The sequence below is a fragment of the Salmo salar genome, chromosome ssa03 (assembly GCF_905237065.1).
Source record: "Salmo salar chromosome ssa03, Ssal_v3.1, whole genome shotgun sequence".
Classification (NCBI taxonomy): domain Eukaryota; kingdom Metazoa; phylum Chordata; class Actinopteri; order Salmoniformes; family Salmonidae; genus Salmo; species Salmo salar.
Window position 1 is genome coordinate 1,679,715 of NC_059444.1, and position 19,103 is coordinate 1,698,817.

A 19,103-nucleotide genomic window follows, 5' to 3' on the forward strand; every position below is an offset into this window, starting at 1 on the left:
TGTCTTCCTGTACACTGTAATCATCTATCCTGTCCCTATGGTAGTGTTACTGTCTTCCTGTACACTGTAATCATCTCTCCTGTCCCTATGGTAGTGTTTACTGTCTTCCTGTACACTGTAATCATCTCTCCTGTCCCTATGGTAGTGCTACTGTCTTCCTGTACACTGTAATCATCTCTCCTGTCCCTATGGTAGTGTTACTGTCTTCCTGTACACTGTAATCATCTCTCCTGTCCCTATGGTAGTGTTACTGTCTTCCTGTACACTGTAATCATCTCTCCTGTCCCTATGGTAGTGTTACTGTCTTCCTGTACACTGTAATCATCTCTCCTGTCCCTATGGTAGTGTTACTGTCTTCCTGTACACTGTAATCGTCTCTCCTGTCCCTATGGTAGTGCTACTGTCTTCCTGTACACTGTAATCATCTCTCCTGTCCCTATGGTAGTGTTACTGTCTTCCTGTACACTGTAATCATCTCTCCTGTCCCTATGGTAGTGTTACTGTCTTCCTGTACACTGTAATCATCTCTCCTGTCCCTATGGTAGTGTTACTGTCTTCCTGTACACTGTAATCGTCTCTCCTGTCCCTATGGTAGTGTTACTGTCTTCCTGTACACTGTAATCATCTATCCTGTCCCTATGGTAGTGTTACTGTCTTCCTGTACACTGTAATCATCTCTCCTGTCCCTATGGTAGTGTTTACTGTCTTCCTGTACACTGTAATCATCTCTCCTGTCCCTATGGTAGTGCTACTGTCTTCCTGTACACTGTAATCATCTCTCCTGTCCCTATGGTAGTGTTACTGTCTTCCTGTACACTGTAATCGTCTCTCCTGTCCCTATGGTAGTGCTACTGTCTTCCTGTACACTGTAATCATCTCTCCTGTCCCTATGGTAGTGTTACTGTCTTCCTGTACACTGTAATCATCTCTCCTGCCCCTATGGTAGTGTTACTGTCTTCCTGTACACTGTAATCATCTCTCCTGCCCCTATGGTAGTGTTACTGTCTTCCTGTACACTGGAATCGTCTCTCCTGTCCCTATGGTAGTGTTACTGTCTTCCTGTACACTGTAATCGTCTCTCCTGTCCCTATGGTAGTGTTACGGTCTTCCTGTAAGGTCTCTATAATACCTCTGTAAAGCAACATTCTCTCTGCCTCTGTTTCTGTTGACAACAGACACATCAGTGTGGAGGAGAAACATCAGTCAGCCTCAGACTGACTGGAGGAGAGAGAGAGAGAGAGAGAGAGAGAGAGAGGAGTTTAGCAGAGATGGTGGACAGACTTATCTTATTAGCTTGTCTGGTTGAGCTACAGCTTAAAGCTACAGTATCAGGTTGGCTGTAGTCCAGCTGTCTCAGACTTCTCTAGGGCATCATGGTGGTGGATGTCAGTCTCTAGGGCATCATGGTGGTGGATGTCAGTCTCTAGGGCATCATGGTGGTGGATGTCAGTCTCTAGGGCATCATGGTGGTGGATGTCAGTCTCTAGGGCATCATGGTGGTGGATGTCAGTCTCTAGGGCATCATGGTGGTGGATGTCAGTCTCTAGGGCATCATGGTGGTGGATGTCAGTCTCTAGGGCATCATGGTGGTGGATGTCAGTCTCTAGGGCATCATGGTGGTGGATGTCAGTCTCTAGGGCATCATGGTGGTGGATGTCAGTCTCTAGGGCATCATGGTGGTGGATGTCAGTCTCTAGGGCATCATGGTGGTGGATGTCAGTCTCTAGGGCATCATGGTGGTGGATGTCAGTCTCTAGGGCATCATGGTGGTGGATGTCAGTCTCTAGGGCATCATGGTGGTGGATGTCAGTCTCTAGGGCATCATGGTGGTGGATGTCAGTCTCTAGGGCATCATGGTGGTGGATGTCAGTCTCTAGGGCATCATGGTGGTGGATGTCAGTCTCTAGGGCATCATGGTGGTGGATGTCAGTCTCTAGGGCATCATGGTGGTGGATGTCAGTCTCTAGGGCATCATGGTGGTGGATGTCAGTCTCTAGGGCATCATGGTGGTGGATGTCAGTCTCTAGGGCATCATGGTGGTGGATGTCAGTCTCTAGGGCATCATGGTGGTGGATGTCAGTCTCTAGGGCATCATGGTGGTGGATGTCAGTCTCTAGGGCATCATGGTGGTGGATGTCAGTCTCTAGGGCATCATGGTGGTGGATGTCAGTCTCTAGGGCATCATGGTGGTGGATGTCAGTCTCTAGGGCATCATGGTGGTGGATGTCAGTCTCTAGGGCATCATGGTGGTGGATGTCAGTCTCTAGGGCATCATGGTGGTGGATGTCAGTCTCTAGGGCATCATGGTGGTGGATGTCAGTCTCTAGGGCATCATGGTGGTGGATGTCAGTCTCTAGGGCATCATGGTGGTGGATGTCAGTCTCTAGGGCATCATGGTGGTGGATGTCAGTCTCTAGGGCATCATGGTGGTGGATGTCAGTCTCTAGGGCATCATGGTGGTGGATGTCAGTCTCTAGGGCATCATGGTGGTGGATGTCAGTCGGGTTTTGTTGTTTTTATGCTGTTTCTATGGTCATTTAAAGGAATACTGTGAAATTGGCAGCGAGGCCCTTTATCTACTGACCCAGAGTCAGATGAGGTCCTTTATCTACTGACCCAGAGTCAGATGAGGCCCTTTATCTACTGACCCAGAGTCAGATGAGGCCCTTTATCTACTGACCCAGAGTCAGATGAGGCCCTTTATCTACTGACCCAGAGTCAGATGAGGTCCTTTATCTACTGACCCAGAGTCAGATGAGGTCCTTTATCTACTGACCCAGAGTCAGATGAGGTCCTTTATCTACTGACCCAGAGTCAGATGAAGCCCTTTATCTACTGACCCAGAGTCAGATGAGGTCCTTTATCTACTGACCCAGAGTCAGATGAGGTCCTTTATCTACTGACCCAGAGTCAGATGAGGCCCTTTATCTACTGACCCAGAGTCAGATGAAGCCCTTTATCTACTGACCCAGAGTCAGATGAGGTCCTTTATCTACTGACCCAGAGTCAGATGAGGTCCTTTATCTACTGACCCAGAGTCAGATGAGGCCCTTTATCTACTGACCCAGAGTCAGATGAGGTCCTTTATCTACTGACCCAGAGTCAGATGAGGTCCTTTATCTACTGACCCAGAGTCAGATGAGGTCCTTTATCTACTGACCCAGAGTCAGATGAGGTCCTTTATCTACTGACCCAGAGTCAGATGAGGCCCTTTATCTACTGACCCAGAGTCAGATGAGGCCCTTTATCTACTGACCCAGAGTCAGATGAGGCCCTTTATCTACTGACCCAGAGTCAGATGAGGTCCTTTATCTACTGACCCAGAGTCAGATGAGGTCCTTTATCTACTGACCCAGAGTCAGATGAAGCCCTTTATCTACTGACCCAGAGTCAGATGAACTCCTTTATCTACTGACCCAGAGTCAGATGAGGCCCTTTATCTACTGACCCAGAGTCAGATGAGGTCCTTTATCTACTGACCCAGAGTCAGATGAGATCCTTTATCTACTGACCCAGAGTCAGATGAACTTGTGGATGCCACTTTTTTTGTCTCTGTGTCCAGTATGAAGGAAGTTACAGGAAGTTGCACTAACCAATTGCTGGAAGTCTATGGGTATCTAGCAGATATGCATAGCGCTAACTCTAGTTAGCATTGGCTCCCGAAACTACCTCTACTTTCCTTCATACTGGACACAGAATCCGGAAATATTATTCAGATAAAACACTAGTCATTCCCCTCAAGAGGGATTGCATTATCACTTGTGTGTGTGTGTGTGTGTGTGTGTGTGTGTGTGTGTGTGTGTGTGTGTGTGTGTGTGTGTGTGTGTGTGTGTGTGTGTGTGTGTGTGTGTGTGTGTGTGTGTGTGTGTGTGTGTGTGTGTGTGTGTTATTCAGAGTGATAGTGTAGGCAGGTTTAATTGGTTAGCTCTGGGTCTGTCTGTCTGTCTGGCTGGCTCGGTGTGCTTCGCTCGTCTCAGGTCTTTAAAAGGTAATTGGCTTCATCCAGACCACCAGACAGAGATCCTGCTACTGTATGAGATACTGGGTATAATATGCCCTGTGTGTTGCAGGCTGTCCGTGGATGTGGGATTACCTGGCTTGTTGGCAGGCCGCAGCCGTAGGCGAAGTGGTATCAGTCAGATGTCCTGACGTCTTCCACGACTTCCTGAGTCCTGACGATGGTTTGTAGCACGGCTTCTACCGTACTAGTGATTCAAACGGTATGGCTTGGCATGTTTATATGGGTTGAAGTGCTATGGTTCACAGCATTTTGTAGATTGACATGTCTGTTGACTGTGTGTTTCAGAGATTGGTTGGGTCAGTAGGAACTGTACAGCAGAGGGCTGGTCAGAAACATTTCCTCACTACATTGACGCCTGTCTGTCAGACGATAACACCACCAGACCGGTAAGAACCTAGAAATTAAAACCTAGAACCAGACCGGTAAGAACCTAGAACCTAACCTCTAGAACCTAGAACTAGACAGGTAAGAACCTAGAACCTAACCTCTAAAACCTAGCACCAGACAGGTAAGAACTTAGAACCTAACCTCTAGAACCTAGAACCAGACAGGTAAGAACCTAGAACCTACCCTCTAAAACCAGACAGGTAAGAACTTAGAACTGAACCAGACAGGTAAGAACTTAGAACCTTAACCTCTGGAACCTAGAACCAGACAGGTAAGAACCTAGAACCTAACCTCTAGAACCTAGAACTAGACCGGTAAGAACCTAGAACCTAACCTCTAGAACCTAGAACCAGACAGGTAAGAACCTAGAACCTAACTTCTCGAACTAGACAGGTAAGAACCTAACCTCTAGAACTAGACCGGTAAGAACCTAGAACCTAACATCTAGAACCTAGAACTAGACAGGTAAGAACATAGAACCTAACCTCTAGAACCTAGAACCAGACAGGTAAGAACCTAGAACCTAACTTCTCGAACTAGACAGGTAAGAACCTAACCTCTAGAACTAGACCGGTAAGAACCTAGAACCTAACGTCTAGAACCTAGAACTAGACAGGTAAGAACATAGAACCTAACCTCTAGAACCTAGAACTAGACAGGTAAGAACCTAGAACCTAACCTCTAGAACCTAGAACCAGACAGGTAAGAACCTAGAACCTAACTTCTCAAACTAGACAGGTAAGAACCTAGAACCTAACTTCTAGAACCAGACAGGTAACAACCTAGAACCTCTAAAACCTAGTTTATAGAGCCTAGAACATGACATTCTTTCACAATTTATACTTCCGTTGAACACTGCAAACAGTAGAACCGTGTGATATGCTGTCTCTCTTGCAGGACATATACTATGTACTATAACGGTGTCTGTCTCTTGCAGGACATACTGAGCCTTATAAAAGTTTTCACCCCCTTGGCATTTATCCTATTTTGTTGCATTACATCCTGTAATTTAAATTGATTTTTATTTGGATTTCGTGTAATGGACATACACAAAATAGTCCAAATTGGTGAAGTGAAATGAAAAAAATTACTTGTTTCAAAAGATTATAAAAAACAGAAATGGGGTGCGTCCATATGTATTCACCCCCTTTGCTATGAAGCCCCTAAATAATATCTGGTGCAACCAATTACCTTCAGAAGTCACATAATTAGTTAAATAAAGTCCACCTGTGTGCAATCTAATTGTCACATGATCTGTCACATGATCTCAGTATGTATACACCTGTTCTGAAAGGCCCCAGAGTCTGCAACACCACCAAGCAAGGGGCACCACCAAGCAAGGGGCACCACCAAGCAAGGGGCACCACCAAGCAAGGGGCACCACCAAGCAAGGGGCACCACCAAGCAAGGGGAACCACCAAGCAAGGGGCACCACCAAGCAAGGGGCACCACCAAGCAAGGGGCACCACCAAGCAAGGGGCACCACCAAGCAAGGGGCACCACCAAGCAAGGGGCACCACCAAGCAAGGGGCACCACGAAGACCAAGGGGCACCACCAAGCAAGGGGCACCACCAAGCAAGGGGCACCACCAAGCAGGTCATGGAAAAAGTTGTGGAGAAGTACTGATCAGAAACTTTGTATAAAAACATATATATAAATATATCAGAAACTTTGAACATCCAATGGAGCACCATTAAATCCATTATTATAACATGGAAAGAATATGGCACCACAACAAACCTGCCAAGAGAGGGCCGCCCACCAAAACTCACGGACCAGGCAAGGAGGGCATTAATCAGAGAGGTAACAAAGAGACCAGAGCTGCAAACCTCCACAGCGGAGATTGGAGTATCTGTTCATAGGACCACTTTAAGCCGTGCACTCCACAGAGCTGGGCTTTACGGAAGAGTGGCCAGAAAGAAAATAAGCAAACATGTTTGGTGTTCTCCAAAAGGCATGTGGGAGACTCCCCAGACATATGGAAGAAGGTACTCTGTCAGATGAGACACAAATTTTGCTTTTTGGCCATCAAGGAAAATGCTATGTCTGGCGCAAACCCAACACCTCACATCACCCCAAGAACACCATCCCCACAGTGAAGCATGGTGGTGGCAGCATCATGCTGTGGGGATGTTTTTCATCGGCAGGGATTGGGAAACTGGTCAGAATTGAAGGGATGGCGCTAAATACAGGGAAATTCTTGAAGGAAACCTGTTTCAATCTTCCAGAGATTTGAGACTGGGACGGAGGTTCATCTTCCAGCAGGACAATGACCCTAAGCATGCTGCTAAAGCAACACTCAAGTGGTTTAATGGGAAACATTTAAATGTCTTGGAATGGCCAAGTCAAAGCCCAGACCTCAATCCAATTTAAAGATTGCTGTACACCAGCGGAACCCATCCAACTTGAAGGAGCTGGAGCAGTTTTGCCTTGAAGAATGGGCAAAAATCCCAGTGGCTAGATGTGCCAAGCTTATAGAGACATACCCCAAGAGACTTGCAGCTGTAACTGCTGCAAAAGGTGGCTCTACAAAGTATTGACTTTGGGGGGTGAATAGTTATGCACGCTCAAGTTTTCAGTTTTTTTTTGTCTTATTTCTTGTTTGTTTCACAAAAAATGTCTCTCTCATGCATAACAAATACTATGTACTATAACAGTGTCTCTCTGTCTCTTCCAGGACATGTACTATAACTGTCTCTCTGTCTCTTCCAGGACATGTACTATAACACTGTCTCTCTGTCTCTTCCAGGACATGCACTATAACACTGTCTCTCTGTCTCTTCCAGGACATGTACTATAACACTGTCTCTCTGTCTCTTCCAGGACATGTACTATAACTGTCTCTCTGTCTCTTCCAGGACATGTACTATAACACTGTCTCTCTGTCTCTTCCAGGACATGTTCTATATCACTGTCTCTCTGTCTCTTCCAGGACATGTACTATATCACTGTCTCTCTGTCTCTTCCAGGACATGCACTATAACACTGTCTCTCTGTCTCTTCCAGGACATGTACTATAACACTGTCTCTCTGTCTCTTCCAGGACATGTACTATAACACTGTCTCTCTGTCTCTTCCAGGACATGTACTATATCACTGTCTCTCTGTCTCTTCCAGGACATGTACTATAACACTGTCTCTCTGTCTCTTCCAGGACATGTTCTATATCACTGTTTCTCTGTCTCTTCCAGGACATGTTCTATATCACTGTCTCTCTGTCTCTTCCAGGACATGTACTATAACACTGTCTCTCTGTCTCTTCCAGGACATGTACTATAACACTGTCTCTCTGTCTCTTCCAGGAGATGCACTACGCGTCTGTGAAAGCTCTGTACACAGTAGGATACAGCAGCTCTCTGGTCTCTCTCTCCACCGCCATGGCTCTACTCTGCAGGTTCAGGTTAGATCTGGTCTCTCTCCACCTCCATGACTCTACTGTTCAGGTTAGATCTGGTCTCTCTCCACCTCCATGACTCTACTGTTCAGGTTAGATCTGGTCTCTCTCCACCTCCATGACTCTACTCTGCAGGTTAGATCTGGTCTCTCTCCACCTCCATGACTCTACTGTTCAGGTTAGATCTGGTCTCTCTCCACCTCCATGACTCTACTCTGCAGGTTCAGGTTAGATCTGGTCTCTCTCCACCTCCATGACTCTACTGTTCAGGTTAGATCTGGTCTCTCTCCACCTCCATGACTCTACTGTTCAGGTTAGATCTGGTCTCTCTCCACCTCCATGACTCTACTCTGCAGGTTCAGGTTAGATCTGGTCTCTCTCCACCTCCATGACTCTACTGTGCAGGTTGCCACTAGGGGGCATCGGTTAGCACCATTACCATAGAGTAGGCTTTTTGCTTGCTAGGGTGTTTTAGACAGGGATGGCGTATTTAAATGTTTTTGCCTTTCCCAAACTATTTAACCTCTATGGGCTAGGTGGGACGCTAGCATGCCACCCGTGGTGCACTCCATCAACAGCAGGTGCATTTCAAGAGCGGCAAATTTGAATCCAAATAAATGTCAAAATTCAAATTTTTCAAACATACAACTATTTTACACCCTTTGAAAGATAAACATCTCCTTAATCTAACCACGTTTTACGATTTCAAAAAGGTTTTACGGCGAAAGCATAAATTTAGAGTATGTTAGGACAGTACATTTACAAGAGTTGTGTGTAATGTTTTGTCAATTCAAAGACAGGGTCACCAAAACCATAAAACCAGCTAAAATGATGCACTAACCTTTTACAATCTCCATCAGATGACACTCCTAGGACATTATGTTAGACAATGCATGCATTTTTAGTTCTATCAAGTTCATATTTATATCCAAAAACAGCGTTTTACTATGGCATTGATGTTGAGGAAATCGTTTCCCTCCAATAACCGGCAGTCAAGTCAGCATCACAAATTAAATAATTAAAATTAGAAAACATTGGTAAAATATTATATTGTCATTTAAAGAATTATAGATTTACATCTCTTGAACGCAATCAACTTGCCAGATTTAAAAATAACCTTACTGGGAAATCACACTTTGCAATAATCTGAGCACTGCGCCCAGAAAAATACGCGTTGCGATACAGACTAGACGTCATGTTGGGGAGATCTAAAATCGAAAATACTATGTAAATAATCCATTACCTTTGATTCTCTTCATCAGATGTCACTTCCAGGTATCACAGGTCCATAACGAATGTAGTTTTGTTCAAAAAAGCTCATAATTTATGTCCAAAAATCTCCGTCTTGTTAGCACATGATCTAAGCCAGCCGGACTTCTCGTCATGAACGAGGGGAAAAAATATATTTACGTTCGTTCAAACATGTCAAACGTTGTATAGCATAAATCATTAGGGCCTTTTTTAACCAGAACATGAATAATATTCAAGGTGGACGAATGCATACTCTTTTTTATAACGTATTGGAACGAGGGTACCCAACATGAACGAGGGTACCCAACATGAACGAGGGTACCCAACATGAACGAGGGTACCCAACATGAACTAGATGATGTCTAATGGGCCATCATCGTTCCATGGCTCTTGTTCGGTCAGATCTCCCTCCAGAAGACTCAAAACACTTTGTAAAGGCTGGTGACATCTAGTGGAAGCAATAGGAAGTGCCAAAATATTCCTCAGCCCCTGTGTTTTTCAATGGGATAGGTTTAAAGGTAATACAACACATCAGGTATCCACTTCCTGTCAGAAAATGTCTCAGGGTTTTGCCTGCCAAATGAGTTCTGTTATACTCAGACACCATTCAAACAGTTTTAGAAAATTTAGGGTGTTTTCTATCCATATGTAATAAGTATATGCATATTCTAGTTACTGGGTAGGAGTGGTAACCAGATTAAATCGGGTATGTTTTTTTATCCAGCCGTGTCAATACTGCCCCCTAGCCCTAACAGGTTAACTTAAACTCTCGGAATTAATTCCTAAACTTACCCGTCAAGTTGTTAGTGTTTTTAATTTTAAGTTGGAATTTTTTATGATTATACAGATAAGACAGAACACCCAGATCCCCTATCAACCCCCCCAACCCCCCATGCTCTAACAGAACACCCAGATCCCCTATCCAACCCCCCATGCTCTAACAGAGCCCCACCCCAAAACCAGACTTAAAGCGGCATGAGTAATATAACCAAATAGTAAAAAAAAAAAAAAAAATACAAAGATATAATAAAACAAAAAGTACTAATAAAATAATGATACAAATTCTAATTTGTGTTGGTTTTTGGAGTTGTGAAAATGGCAATGTTGCACAGCTTCCTTTTTCTAATGGTTAAAAGTAGGAGGAAACCGACCCTTCCACTTAAATAGTAGAGAAGACGTCTAGCTAGAAGAGTAGTACATACCAGCCTGTTGCCCATAGAACTGTTTAGAGGGGCCTCCTGCGGTGCCACTGCATAGAACTGTTTAGAGGGGGCCTCCTGCGGTGCCAACTGCCTGTCTCCAAATACACTATTGTGAAACCTTCTCAAAAAATCTGCAAACAGTTAAGGCGATCGTCTGCCCCATTATTAAAGAACCATACAATTAGGGTTTTTAATGTATTTAGAAACAGGCTCAGCTAGTTTAGAGCAGAGTAAGGCTGCTAAGGAGATGGGGCCACAGGATGAGATCTCCAAGGTCAACCATTTTCTTATATTAGCTGCCCAGTAATAATATTGAAAGTTTGGAAATGCTAGACCACCTTCGGGACGAGATCTCTGCAATACGCTCTTACGTGTCCAAGGGTTTTTCTTATTCCAGATAAAAGCAGATATCAGTTTATCTATGGAAATAAAAAATATATTTTGTCAGAAAGATAGTAATACATTTGAAATGAGTATAAAAACGTAGGAAATACCTTCATTCCGCCCAAAGAAAAAGTTGAAGTTGAGTGTGTGACTCAAATTCCCAAATACAGTTTCCGTGTAGTGACTCTGAAGGGCACATGACTAAAATAAGTTTGCCTGTCAGAAGGATTAATAGACATCAATTCATGTTTTTTGTAGATGAACCTTATACCCAGATATTTACCAACTGTCTTTAGTAGAACCTGGATCTCTGGTGTTAAAAGGTCAGACATATATAATATCATGTCATCTGCATAGCATGAGACTTTATGCTCTAAACTCCCCTCTTCTAATGCCTTTTGGTAGTGGTGTTATTCACATATTGTTATGGCTAAAGGCTCAATTGCAAAAGCAAACAGCTGAGGGGATAGAGGACAACCCTGTCTTATTCCATGTTGGAAATAGGATGAAGGTTAATATTTGTGCACACTGCAGGCGTAAAGGAGGAATAAAGGACTTTGATCCAGGACATAAAATTGGGACCGAATCCAAAACAGATAATCCCACTCAACCCGATCAAACGCCTTCTCCGCATCAAGTGATAACAATATCTCTGGAGTGTCAGATGAAGAGGGGTTATAAAGTATATTATAAAGATGTCTTTTGTTGAAAAAATAATGACAATTTTTTTTTTAAGGATAATTGAGGGAAGAACTGACTCAGAATGGCAGGCAATCACAGAAAGTATCTTTATATTTCAATTAAGTAAAGAAATTGATGATTGATTGATATGAACCACACTGAAGTTTTTTTTCTTCCTTTTTCAGAATAAGTGAAACACATGCTTGTCTGATTGTTGAGGGTAAAGAGTTTGAGGAGAATGATTCCTCAAATACGGAAAGAGAGGAGAGCGTTGATCTGAGAAAAAAAATATATATGTTCCTTTGTTTTTTTTATATATATATATATATATATATATATAGTGCTCAAAAAAATAAAGGGAACACTTAAACAAAACATCCTAGATCTGAATGAAAGAAATAATCTTATTAAATACTTTTTTCTTTACATAGTTGAATGTGCTGACAACAAAATCACACAAAAATGATCAATGGAAATCCAATTTATCAACCCATGGAGGTCTGGATTTGGAGTCACACTCAAAATTAAAGTGGAAAACCACACTACAGGCTGATCCAACTTTGATGTAATGTCCTTAAAACAAGTCAAAATGAGTCTCAGTAGTGTGTGTGGCCTCCACGTGCCTGTATGACCTCCCTACAACGCCTGGGCATGCTCCTGATGAGGTGGCGGATGGTCTCCTGACGGATCTCCTCCCAGACCTGGACTAAAGCATCTGCCAACTCCTGGACAGTCTGTGGTGCAACGTGGCGTTGGTGGATGGAGCGAATTTGCCAATCTTGGTGTTCTCTGGCAAATGCCAAACGTCCTGCACGGTGTTGGGCTGTAAGCACAACCCCCACCTGTGGACGTCGGGCCCTCATACCACCCTCATGGAGTCTGTTTCTGACCGTTTGAGCAGACACATGCACATTTGTGGCCTGCTGGAGGTCATTTTGCAGGGCTCTGGCAGTGCTTCTCCTGCTCCTCCTTGCACAAAGGCGGAGGTAGCGGTCCTGCTGCTGGGTTGTTGGCCTCCTCCACGTCTCCTGATGTACTGGCCTGTCTCCTGGTAGCGCCTCCATGCTCTGGACACTACGCTGACAGACACAGCAAACCTTCTTGCCACAGCTCGCATTGATGTGCCATCCTGGATGAGCTGCACTACCTGAGCCACTTGTGTGGGTTGTAGACTCCGTCTCATGCTACCACTAGAGTGAAAGCACCGCCAGCATTCAAAAGTGACCAAAACATCAGCCAGGAAGCATAGGAACTGAGAAGTGGTCTGTGGTCCCCACCTGCAGAACCACTCCTTTATTGGGGGTGTCTTGCTAATTGCCTATAATTTCCACCTGTTGTCTATTCCATTTGCACAACAGCATGTGAAATTTATTGTCAATCAGTGTTGCTTCCTAAGTGGACAGTTTGATTTCACAGAAGTGTGATTGACTTGGAGTTACATTGTGTTGTTTAAGTGTTCCCTTTATTTTTTTGAGCAGTATATATATATATATTACCCCTTTTTCTCCCCAATTTTGTGGTATCCAAATGCTAGTTACAGTCTTGTCTCATCGCTGAGAAATAACCCTTTACCTTTCACTGGGTGATTTAAAGATGTAAAATCACAGCTCCGTAGGCAAGCACCATGGTCTTGTAGCAGATGCGAGCTTCAACTGGAAGCCAGTGGAGAGAGCGGAGGAGCGGGGTGACGTGAGAGAACTTGGGAAGGTTGAACACCAGACGGGCTGCGGCGTTCTGGATGAGTTGTAGGGGTTTAATGGCACAGGCAGGGAGCCCCGCCAACAGTAATCCAGACGGGAGATGACAAGTGCCTGGATTAGGACCTGCGCCCTAGTGAACTCCCTCTATCCTGGACAAAGTCTATGAATCCCTAGTGAACATCACAGTTAAAAACATCTTAATTGAGGAGAACATACTGAGCGGGGTTTAGTCTGGCTTTAGGTCGGGGCACAGCACCACAACTGCAGCTATGGCAGTGGCAAACGACATCATTAATGCACTTGATATAAAAAGCAACATCGTGCTGCTCTGTTTGTGGATTGATCAAAAGGCCTTTGATTCAGTTGACCATGAATTGTTGCTAGCTAGTCTCAGTAACATTGGTCTCAGTGAAGGGGCAGTAAATTGGTTTTGGAACTATCTTTCTGACAGAACACAATGTGTATATACTGACAATCACAAGTCTAGCTTTCTAGAGATTAATAGAGGTGTCCCCCAGGGTTCCATTTTAGCTCCTGTGTTGTTCTCCCTTTGTATTAATGATTTGGGAAATGGGATGCAACCAGCAAAGTCACATCTATATGCAGATGATACAGTCATATATTCATGTGCTCCTTCTCTGGTTCAAGCTGTTGAAGAGCTCCAGACTGCTTTTCAGTCACTGCAGGCCTCCCTTTATGGTCTCAAACTGGTCTTGAATGTAGAAAAAACTAAATTCATGACCTTTACCAGAGCTAGAACTCTGCCAGAGAACGTTAGCATTGTCACATCTGGTGGCTTATCCATTTAAAAAGTGTCATCCTACAAATATCCAGGTATATGGTTGGATGAGAAGTGCATGTGGATAATCTTGTGACAAAGCTTCAATGTAAATTGGGTTTTTATTTTTGTAATAAGGCTTGCTTCCCGCTTATGGCTAGACAGAAGCTTGTTCAGGACACTTTTCTCTCTGTAATTGATTATGGTGACTTGTTGTATATGCATGTAGCCTCCTCTGTCTACCAGAGACTGGACTCTGTTTATCATACAGCCTCCTCTGTCTACCAGAGACTGGACTCTGTTTATCATACAGCCTCCTCTGTCTTACAGAGACTGGACTCTGTTTATCATACAGCCTCCTCTGTCTACCAGAGACTGGACTCTGTTTATCATACAGCCTCCTCTGTCTTATAGAGACTGGACTCTGTTTATCATATAGCCTCCTCTGTCTACCAGAGACTGGACTCTGTTTATCATACAGCCTCCTCTGTCTACCAGAGACTGGACTCTGTTTATCATGCAGCCTCCTCTGTCTACCAGAGACTGGACTCTGTTTATCATACAGCCTCCTCTGTCTACCAGAGACTGGACTCTGTTTATCATACAGCCTCCTCTGTCTTATAGAGACTGGACTCTGTTTATCATACAGCCTCCTCTGTCTTATAGAGACTGGACTCTGTTTATCATACAGCCTCCTCTGTCTTAGAGAGACTGGACTCTGTTTATCATACAGCCTCCTCTGTCTACCAGAGACTGGACTCTGTTTATCATGCCGCCTCCTCTGTCTACCAGAGACTGGACTCTGTTTATCATACAGCCTCCTCTGTCTACCAGAGACTGGACTCTGTTTATCATACAGCCTCCTCTGTCTTATAGAGACTGGACTCTGTTTATCATACAGCCTCCTCTGTCTTATAGAGACTGGACTCTGTTTATCATACAGCCTCCTCTGTCTACCAGAGACTGGACTCTGTTTATCATACAGCCTCCTCTGTCTTATAGAGACTGGACTCTGTTTATCATACAGCCTCCTCTGTCTACCAGAGACTGGACTCTGTTTATCATACAGCCTCCTCTGTCTTATAGAGACTGGACTCTGTTTATCATATAGCCTCCTCTGTCTACCAGAGACTGGACTCTGTTTATCATACAGCCTCCTCTGTCTACCAGAGACTGGACTCTGTTTATCATGCAGCCTCCTCTGTCTACCAGAGACTGGACTCTGTTTATCATACAGCCTCCTCTGTCTACCAGAGACTGGACTCTGTTTATCATACAGCCTCCTCTGTCTTATAGAGACTGGACTCTGTTTATCATACAGCCTCCTCTGTCTTATAGAGACTGGACTCTGTTTATCATACAGCCTCCTCTGTCTTAGAGAGACTGGACTCTGTTTATCATACAGCCTCCTCTGTCTACCAGAGACTGGACTCTGTTTATCATGCAGCCTCCTCTGTCTACCAGAGACTGGACTCTGTTTATCATACAGCCTCCTCTGTCTACCAGAGACTGGACTCTGTTTATCATACAGCCTCCTCTGTCTTATAGAGACTGGACTCTGTTTATCATACAGCCTCCTCTGTCTTATAGAGACTGGACTCTGTTTATCATACAGCCTCCTCTGTCTTATAGAGACTGGACTCTGTTTATCATACAGCCTCCTCTGTCTACCAGAGACTGGACTCTGTTTATCATGCAGCCTCCTCTGTCTTATAGAGACTGGACTCTGTTTATCATACAGCCTCCTCTGTCTACCAGAGACTGGACTCTGTTTATCATACAGCCTCCTCTGTCTACCAGAGACTGGACTCTGTTTTATCATACAGCCTCCTCTGTCTTACAGAGACTGGACTCTGTTTTATCATACAGCCTCCTCTGTCTTATAGAGACTGGACTCTGTTTATCATACAGCCTCCTCTGTCTACCAGAGACTGGACTCTGTTTATCATACAGCCTCCTCTGTCTACCAGAGACTGGACTCTGTTTATCATACAGCCTCCTCTGTCTTATAGAGACTGGACTCTGTTTATCATACAGCCTCCTCTGTCTTATAGAGACTGGACTCTGTTTATCATACAGCCTCCTCTGTCTTATAGAGACTGGACTCTGTTTATCATACAGCCTCCTCTGTCTACCAGAGACTGGACTCTGTTTATCATACAGCCTCCTCTGTCTACCAGAGACTGGACTCTGTTTATCATACAGCCTCCTCTGTCTACCAGAGACTGGACTCTGTTTATCATGCAGCCTCCTCTGTCTACCAGAGACTGGACTCTGTTTATCATACAGCCTCCTCTGTCTACCAGAGACAGGACTCTGTTTATCATGCATCCTTGAGCTTTATTACAAATGCCAAGTCACTCACCCACAATTGCACATTGTACCAAATTGTAGGTTGGACTTCACTTTATATGCGCAGAAAGATACATTTGTATGTGTTCATCCACAAAGGCCTTTTGGGTAAACTCCCTCTTTACCTCTATAGTCTGGGCTCCTTCACCACCAGCAGTTACCATACCTGGTCTGCTAGGCGGTTGCTATGTTACCATACCCGGTCTGCTAGGCGGTTGCTGTGTTACCATACCCGGTCTGCTAGGCGGTTGCTATGTTACCATACCTGGTCTGCTAGGCGGTTGCTATGTTACCATACCCGGTCTGCTAGGTGGTTGCTATGTTACCATACCCGGTCTGCTAGGTGGTTGCTATGTTACCATACCCGGTCTGCTAGGCGGTTGCTGTGTTACCATACCTGGTCTGCTAGGCGGTTGCTATGTTACCATACCTGGTCTGCTAGGTGGTTGCTATGTTACCATACCCGGTCTGCTAGGTGGTTGCTATGTTACCATACCCGGTCTGCTAGGCGGTTGCTATGTTACCATACCCGGTCTGCTAGGTGGTTGCTATGTTACCATACCCGGTCTGCTAGGCGGTTGCTGTGTTACCATACCCGGTCTGCTAGGCGGTTGCTATGTTACCATACCCGGTCTGCTAGGCGGTTGCTGTGTTACCATACCCGGTCTGCTAGGCGGTTGCTATGTTACCATACCCAGTCTGCTAGGAGGTTGCTATGTTACCATACCCAGTCTGCTAGGCGGTTGCTATGTTACCATACCCAGTCTGCTAGGAGGTTGCTATGTTACCATACCCAGTCTGCTAGGAGGTTGCTATGTTACCATACCCGGTCTGCTAGCTGGTTGCTACTTCAAGTCCCCAGGACATTTACAGTATTAGGGAAGACTGCCTTCTCTTCTTGTCCACCAGAGGCATGGAATAGTCTACAATCCATGCTTCATCCAGATATGTTAGTGCCACTGAATGAATTTAAAATATTGATGGGAGACTGTTACGGAGGAGTGTAAATGCTTTTTTAGGCTGGATCATGTTGTTGTATGTTTTAATTCTGTAATATACTGATTGTTGCTGCCTTCTTGGCCAGGTCTCCCTTGAAAAAAAGAGATTTCCTGGTTAAATAAAAAAATAAAACATTTGAAAATGGATTAAATAAAATATATACACAACAATACCTTATTTACATAAGTATTCAGAACCGTTGCTATGAGACTAAAAATTGAGCTCAGGTGAATCCGTCCATTGATTATCCTTGAGATGTTTCTACAAACATGATTGGAGTCCAACTGTTGTGAATTCAATGAATTGGAAAAGATTTGGAAAGGCACACACCGGTCTATATAAGGTCCCACAGTTCACAGTACATGTCAGAGAAAAAACCAAGCCATGACGTCAAAGGAATTGTCCGTTGAGAGACAGGATTGTCTCGAGGCACAGATCTGGGAAAATGTTTAATGGACCAGTTGTTATTGTAATCTGGTATTTATCGTTTTCCCACCTGACTTTACATGGCTAGGCCTGATATCATGAGAGGGACAGCTGGTTACTTTACATGGCTAGGCCTGATATCATGAGAGGGACAGCTGGTTACTTTACATGGATAGGGAGTTCAATAGGGATTCATAGACTTTGTCCAGGATAGGGAGTTCACTAGGGGTTCATAGACTTTGTCCAGGATAGGGAGATTAGAGAGAAGACGGTAGTTATTAGCATCTGAGGGATCTCCACCCTTTAGCAGGAGGACATCAGCTGGGACCACACCATTATCAAAAACTGAACCAGCAGATATGAAGTGCTTGTTAAAAACCCCTACAGTATCGGCTTTATCCTTCACTTCATTAGAATCCATCATTAAATGGTCAGGAAGGCCAGAGGAGACATTAGAACCTGACACTGATTTGATTAGCTTCCAGAACCTGGTAGGGTTCTTTAGGTTCTCTGTGACTGTATTTAAATAGTCATCTGATTTGATTAGCTTCCAGAACCTGGTAGGGTTGTTTAGGTTCTCTGTGACTGTATTTAAATAGTCATCTGATTTGATTAGCTTCCAGAACCTGGTAGGGTTCTTTAGGTTCTCTGTGACTGCATCTAAATAGTCATCTGATTTGATTAGCTTCCAGAACCTGGTAGGGTTGTTTAGGTTCTCTGTGACTGTATTTAAATAGTCATCTGATTTGATTAGCTTCCAGAACCTGGTAGGGTTGTTTAGGTTCTCTGTGACTGCATCTAAATAGTCATCTGATTTGATTAGCTTCCAGAACTTGGTAGGGTTGTTTAGGTTCTCTGTGACTGCATCTAAATAGTCATCTGATTTGATTAGCTTCCAGAACCTGGTAGGGTTGTTTAGGTTCTCTGTGACTGCATCTAAATAGTCATCTGATTTGATTAGCTTCCAGAACTTGGTAGGGTTGTTTAGGTTCTCTGTGACTGCATCTAAATAGTCATCTGATTTGGACTTCCTGATCAATCCTGTGAATTTGTTTCTTAGCGCTCTGAAGGAGGCCCAGTCAACATGAGCATTTGTATGTCTAGCTTGAGCCCCAAGAGATATTTCTCTTTCTAATTAATTCTGCCAAGTTATCTGAAAACCAGGGATTGTCCCTTCCACCTAATTCTAAATTTCTTCACAGGGGCATGCTTATCACACATCAACACAAATGTCATATAAATATAGTCCCAGGCAGTGTCAACATCGGGAATCAAACTTACTCTGTCAATATTATGGTACAGATCATATAAGAACGCTTGTTCATCAAACTGTCTAAAATGTCTTTTAAAAATATAACCGAGTTTGGCTTTGGTCATTTTTGTATTTCTAACGCAAGCAATTGCACAGTGATCACTGACATCATTACAGAATAAGGCTGTAACATAATAAAATGTAGAAACGAATCAAGGGGTCTGAATACTTTCTGAATGTGCTGTATATATATATATATAATATATACAGTACCA

General features: G+C 44.0%; 1 protein-coding gene across 2 annotated transcripts in view; it reads left to right on the forward strand.

The window, feature by feature from the left end:
• Positions 1-19,103, forward strand: part of LOC106591847 (pituitary adenylate cyclase-activating polypeptide type I receptor) — a 116,033-nt gene that overhangs the window by 56,757 nt on the left and 40,173 nt on the right. For both annotated transcript variants that reach the window (XM_045714366.1, XM_045714367.1), the window contains exons 4-6: positions 4,071-4,181; positions 4,307-4,407; positions 7,712-7,809. In XM_045714366.1, the coding sequence (XP_045570322.1) occupies positions 4,071-4,181; positions 4,307-4,407; positions 7,712-7,809 (310 nt within the window). The remainder of the gene's footprint in view (positions 1-4,070; positions 4,182-4,306; positions 4,408-7,711; positions 7,810-19,103) is intronic.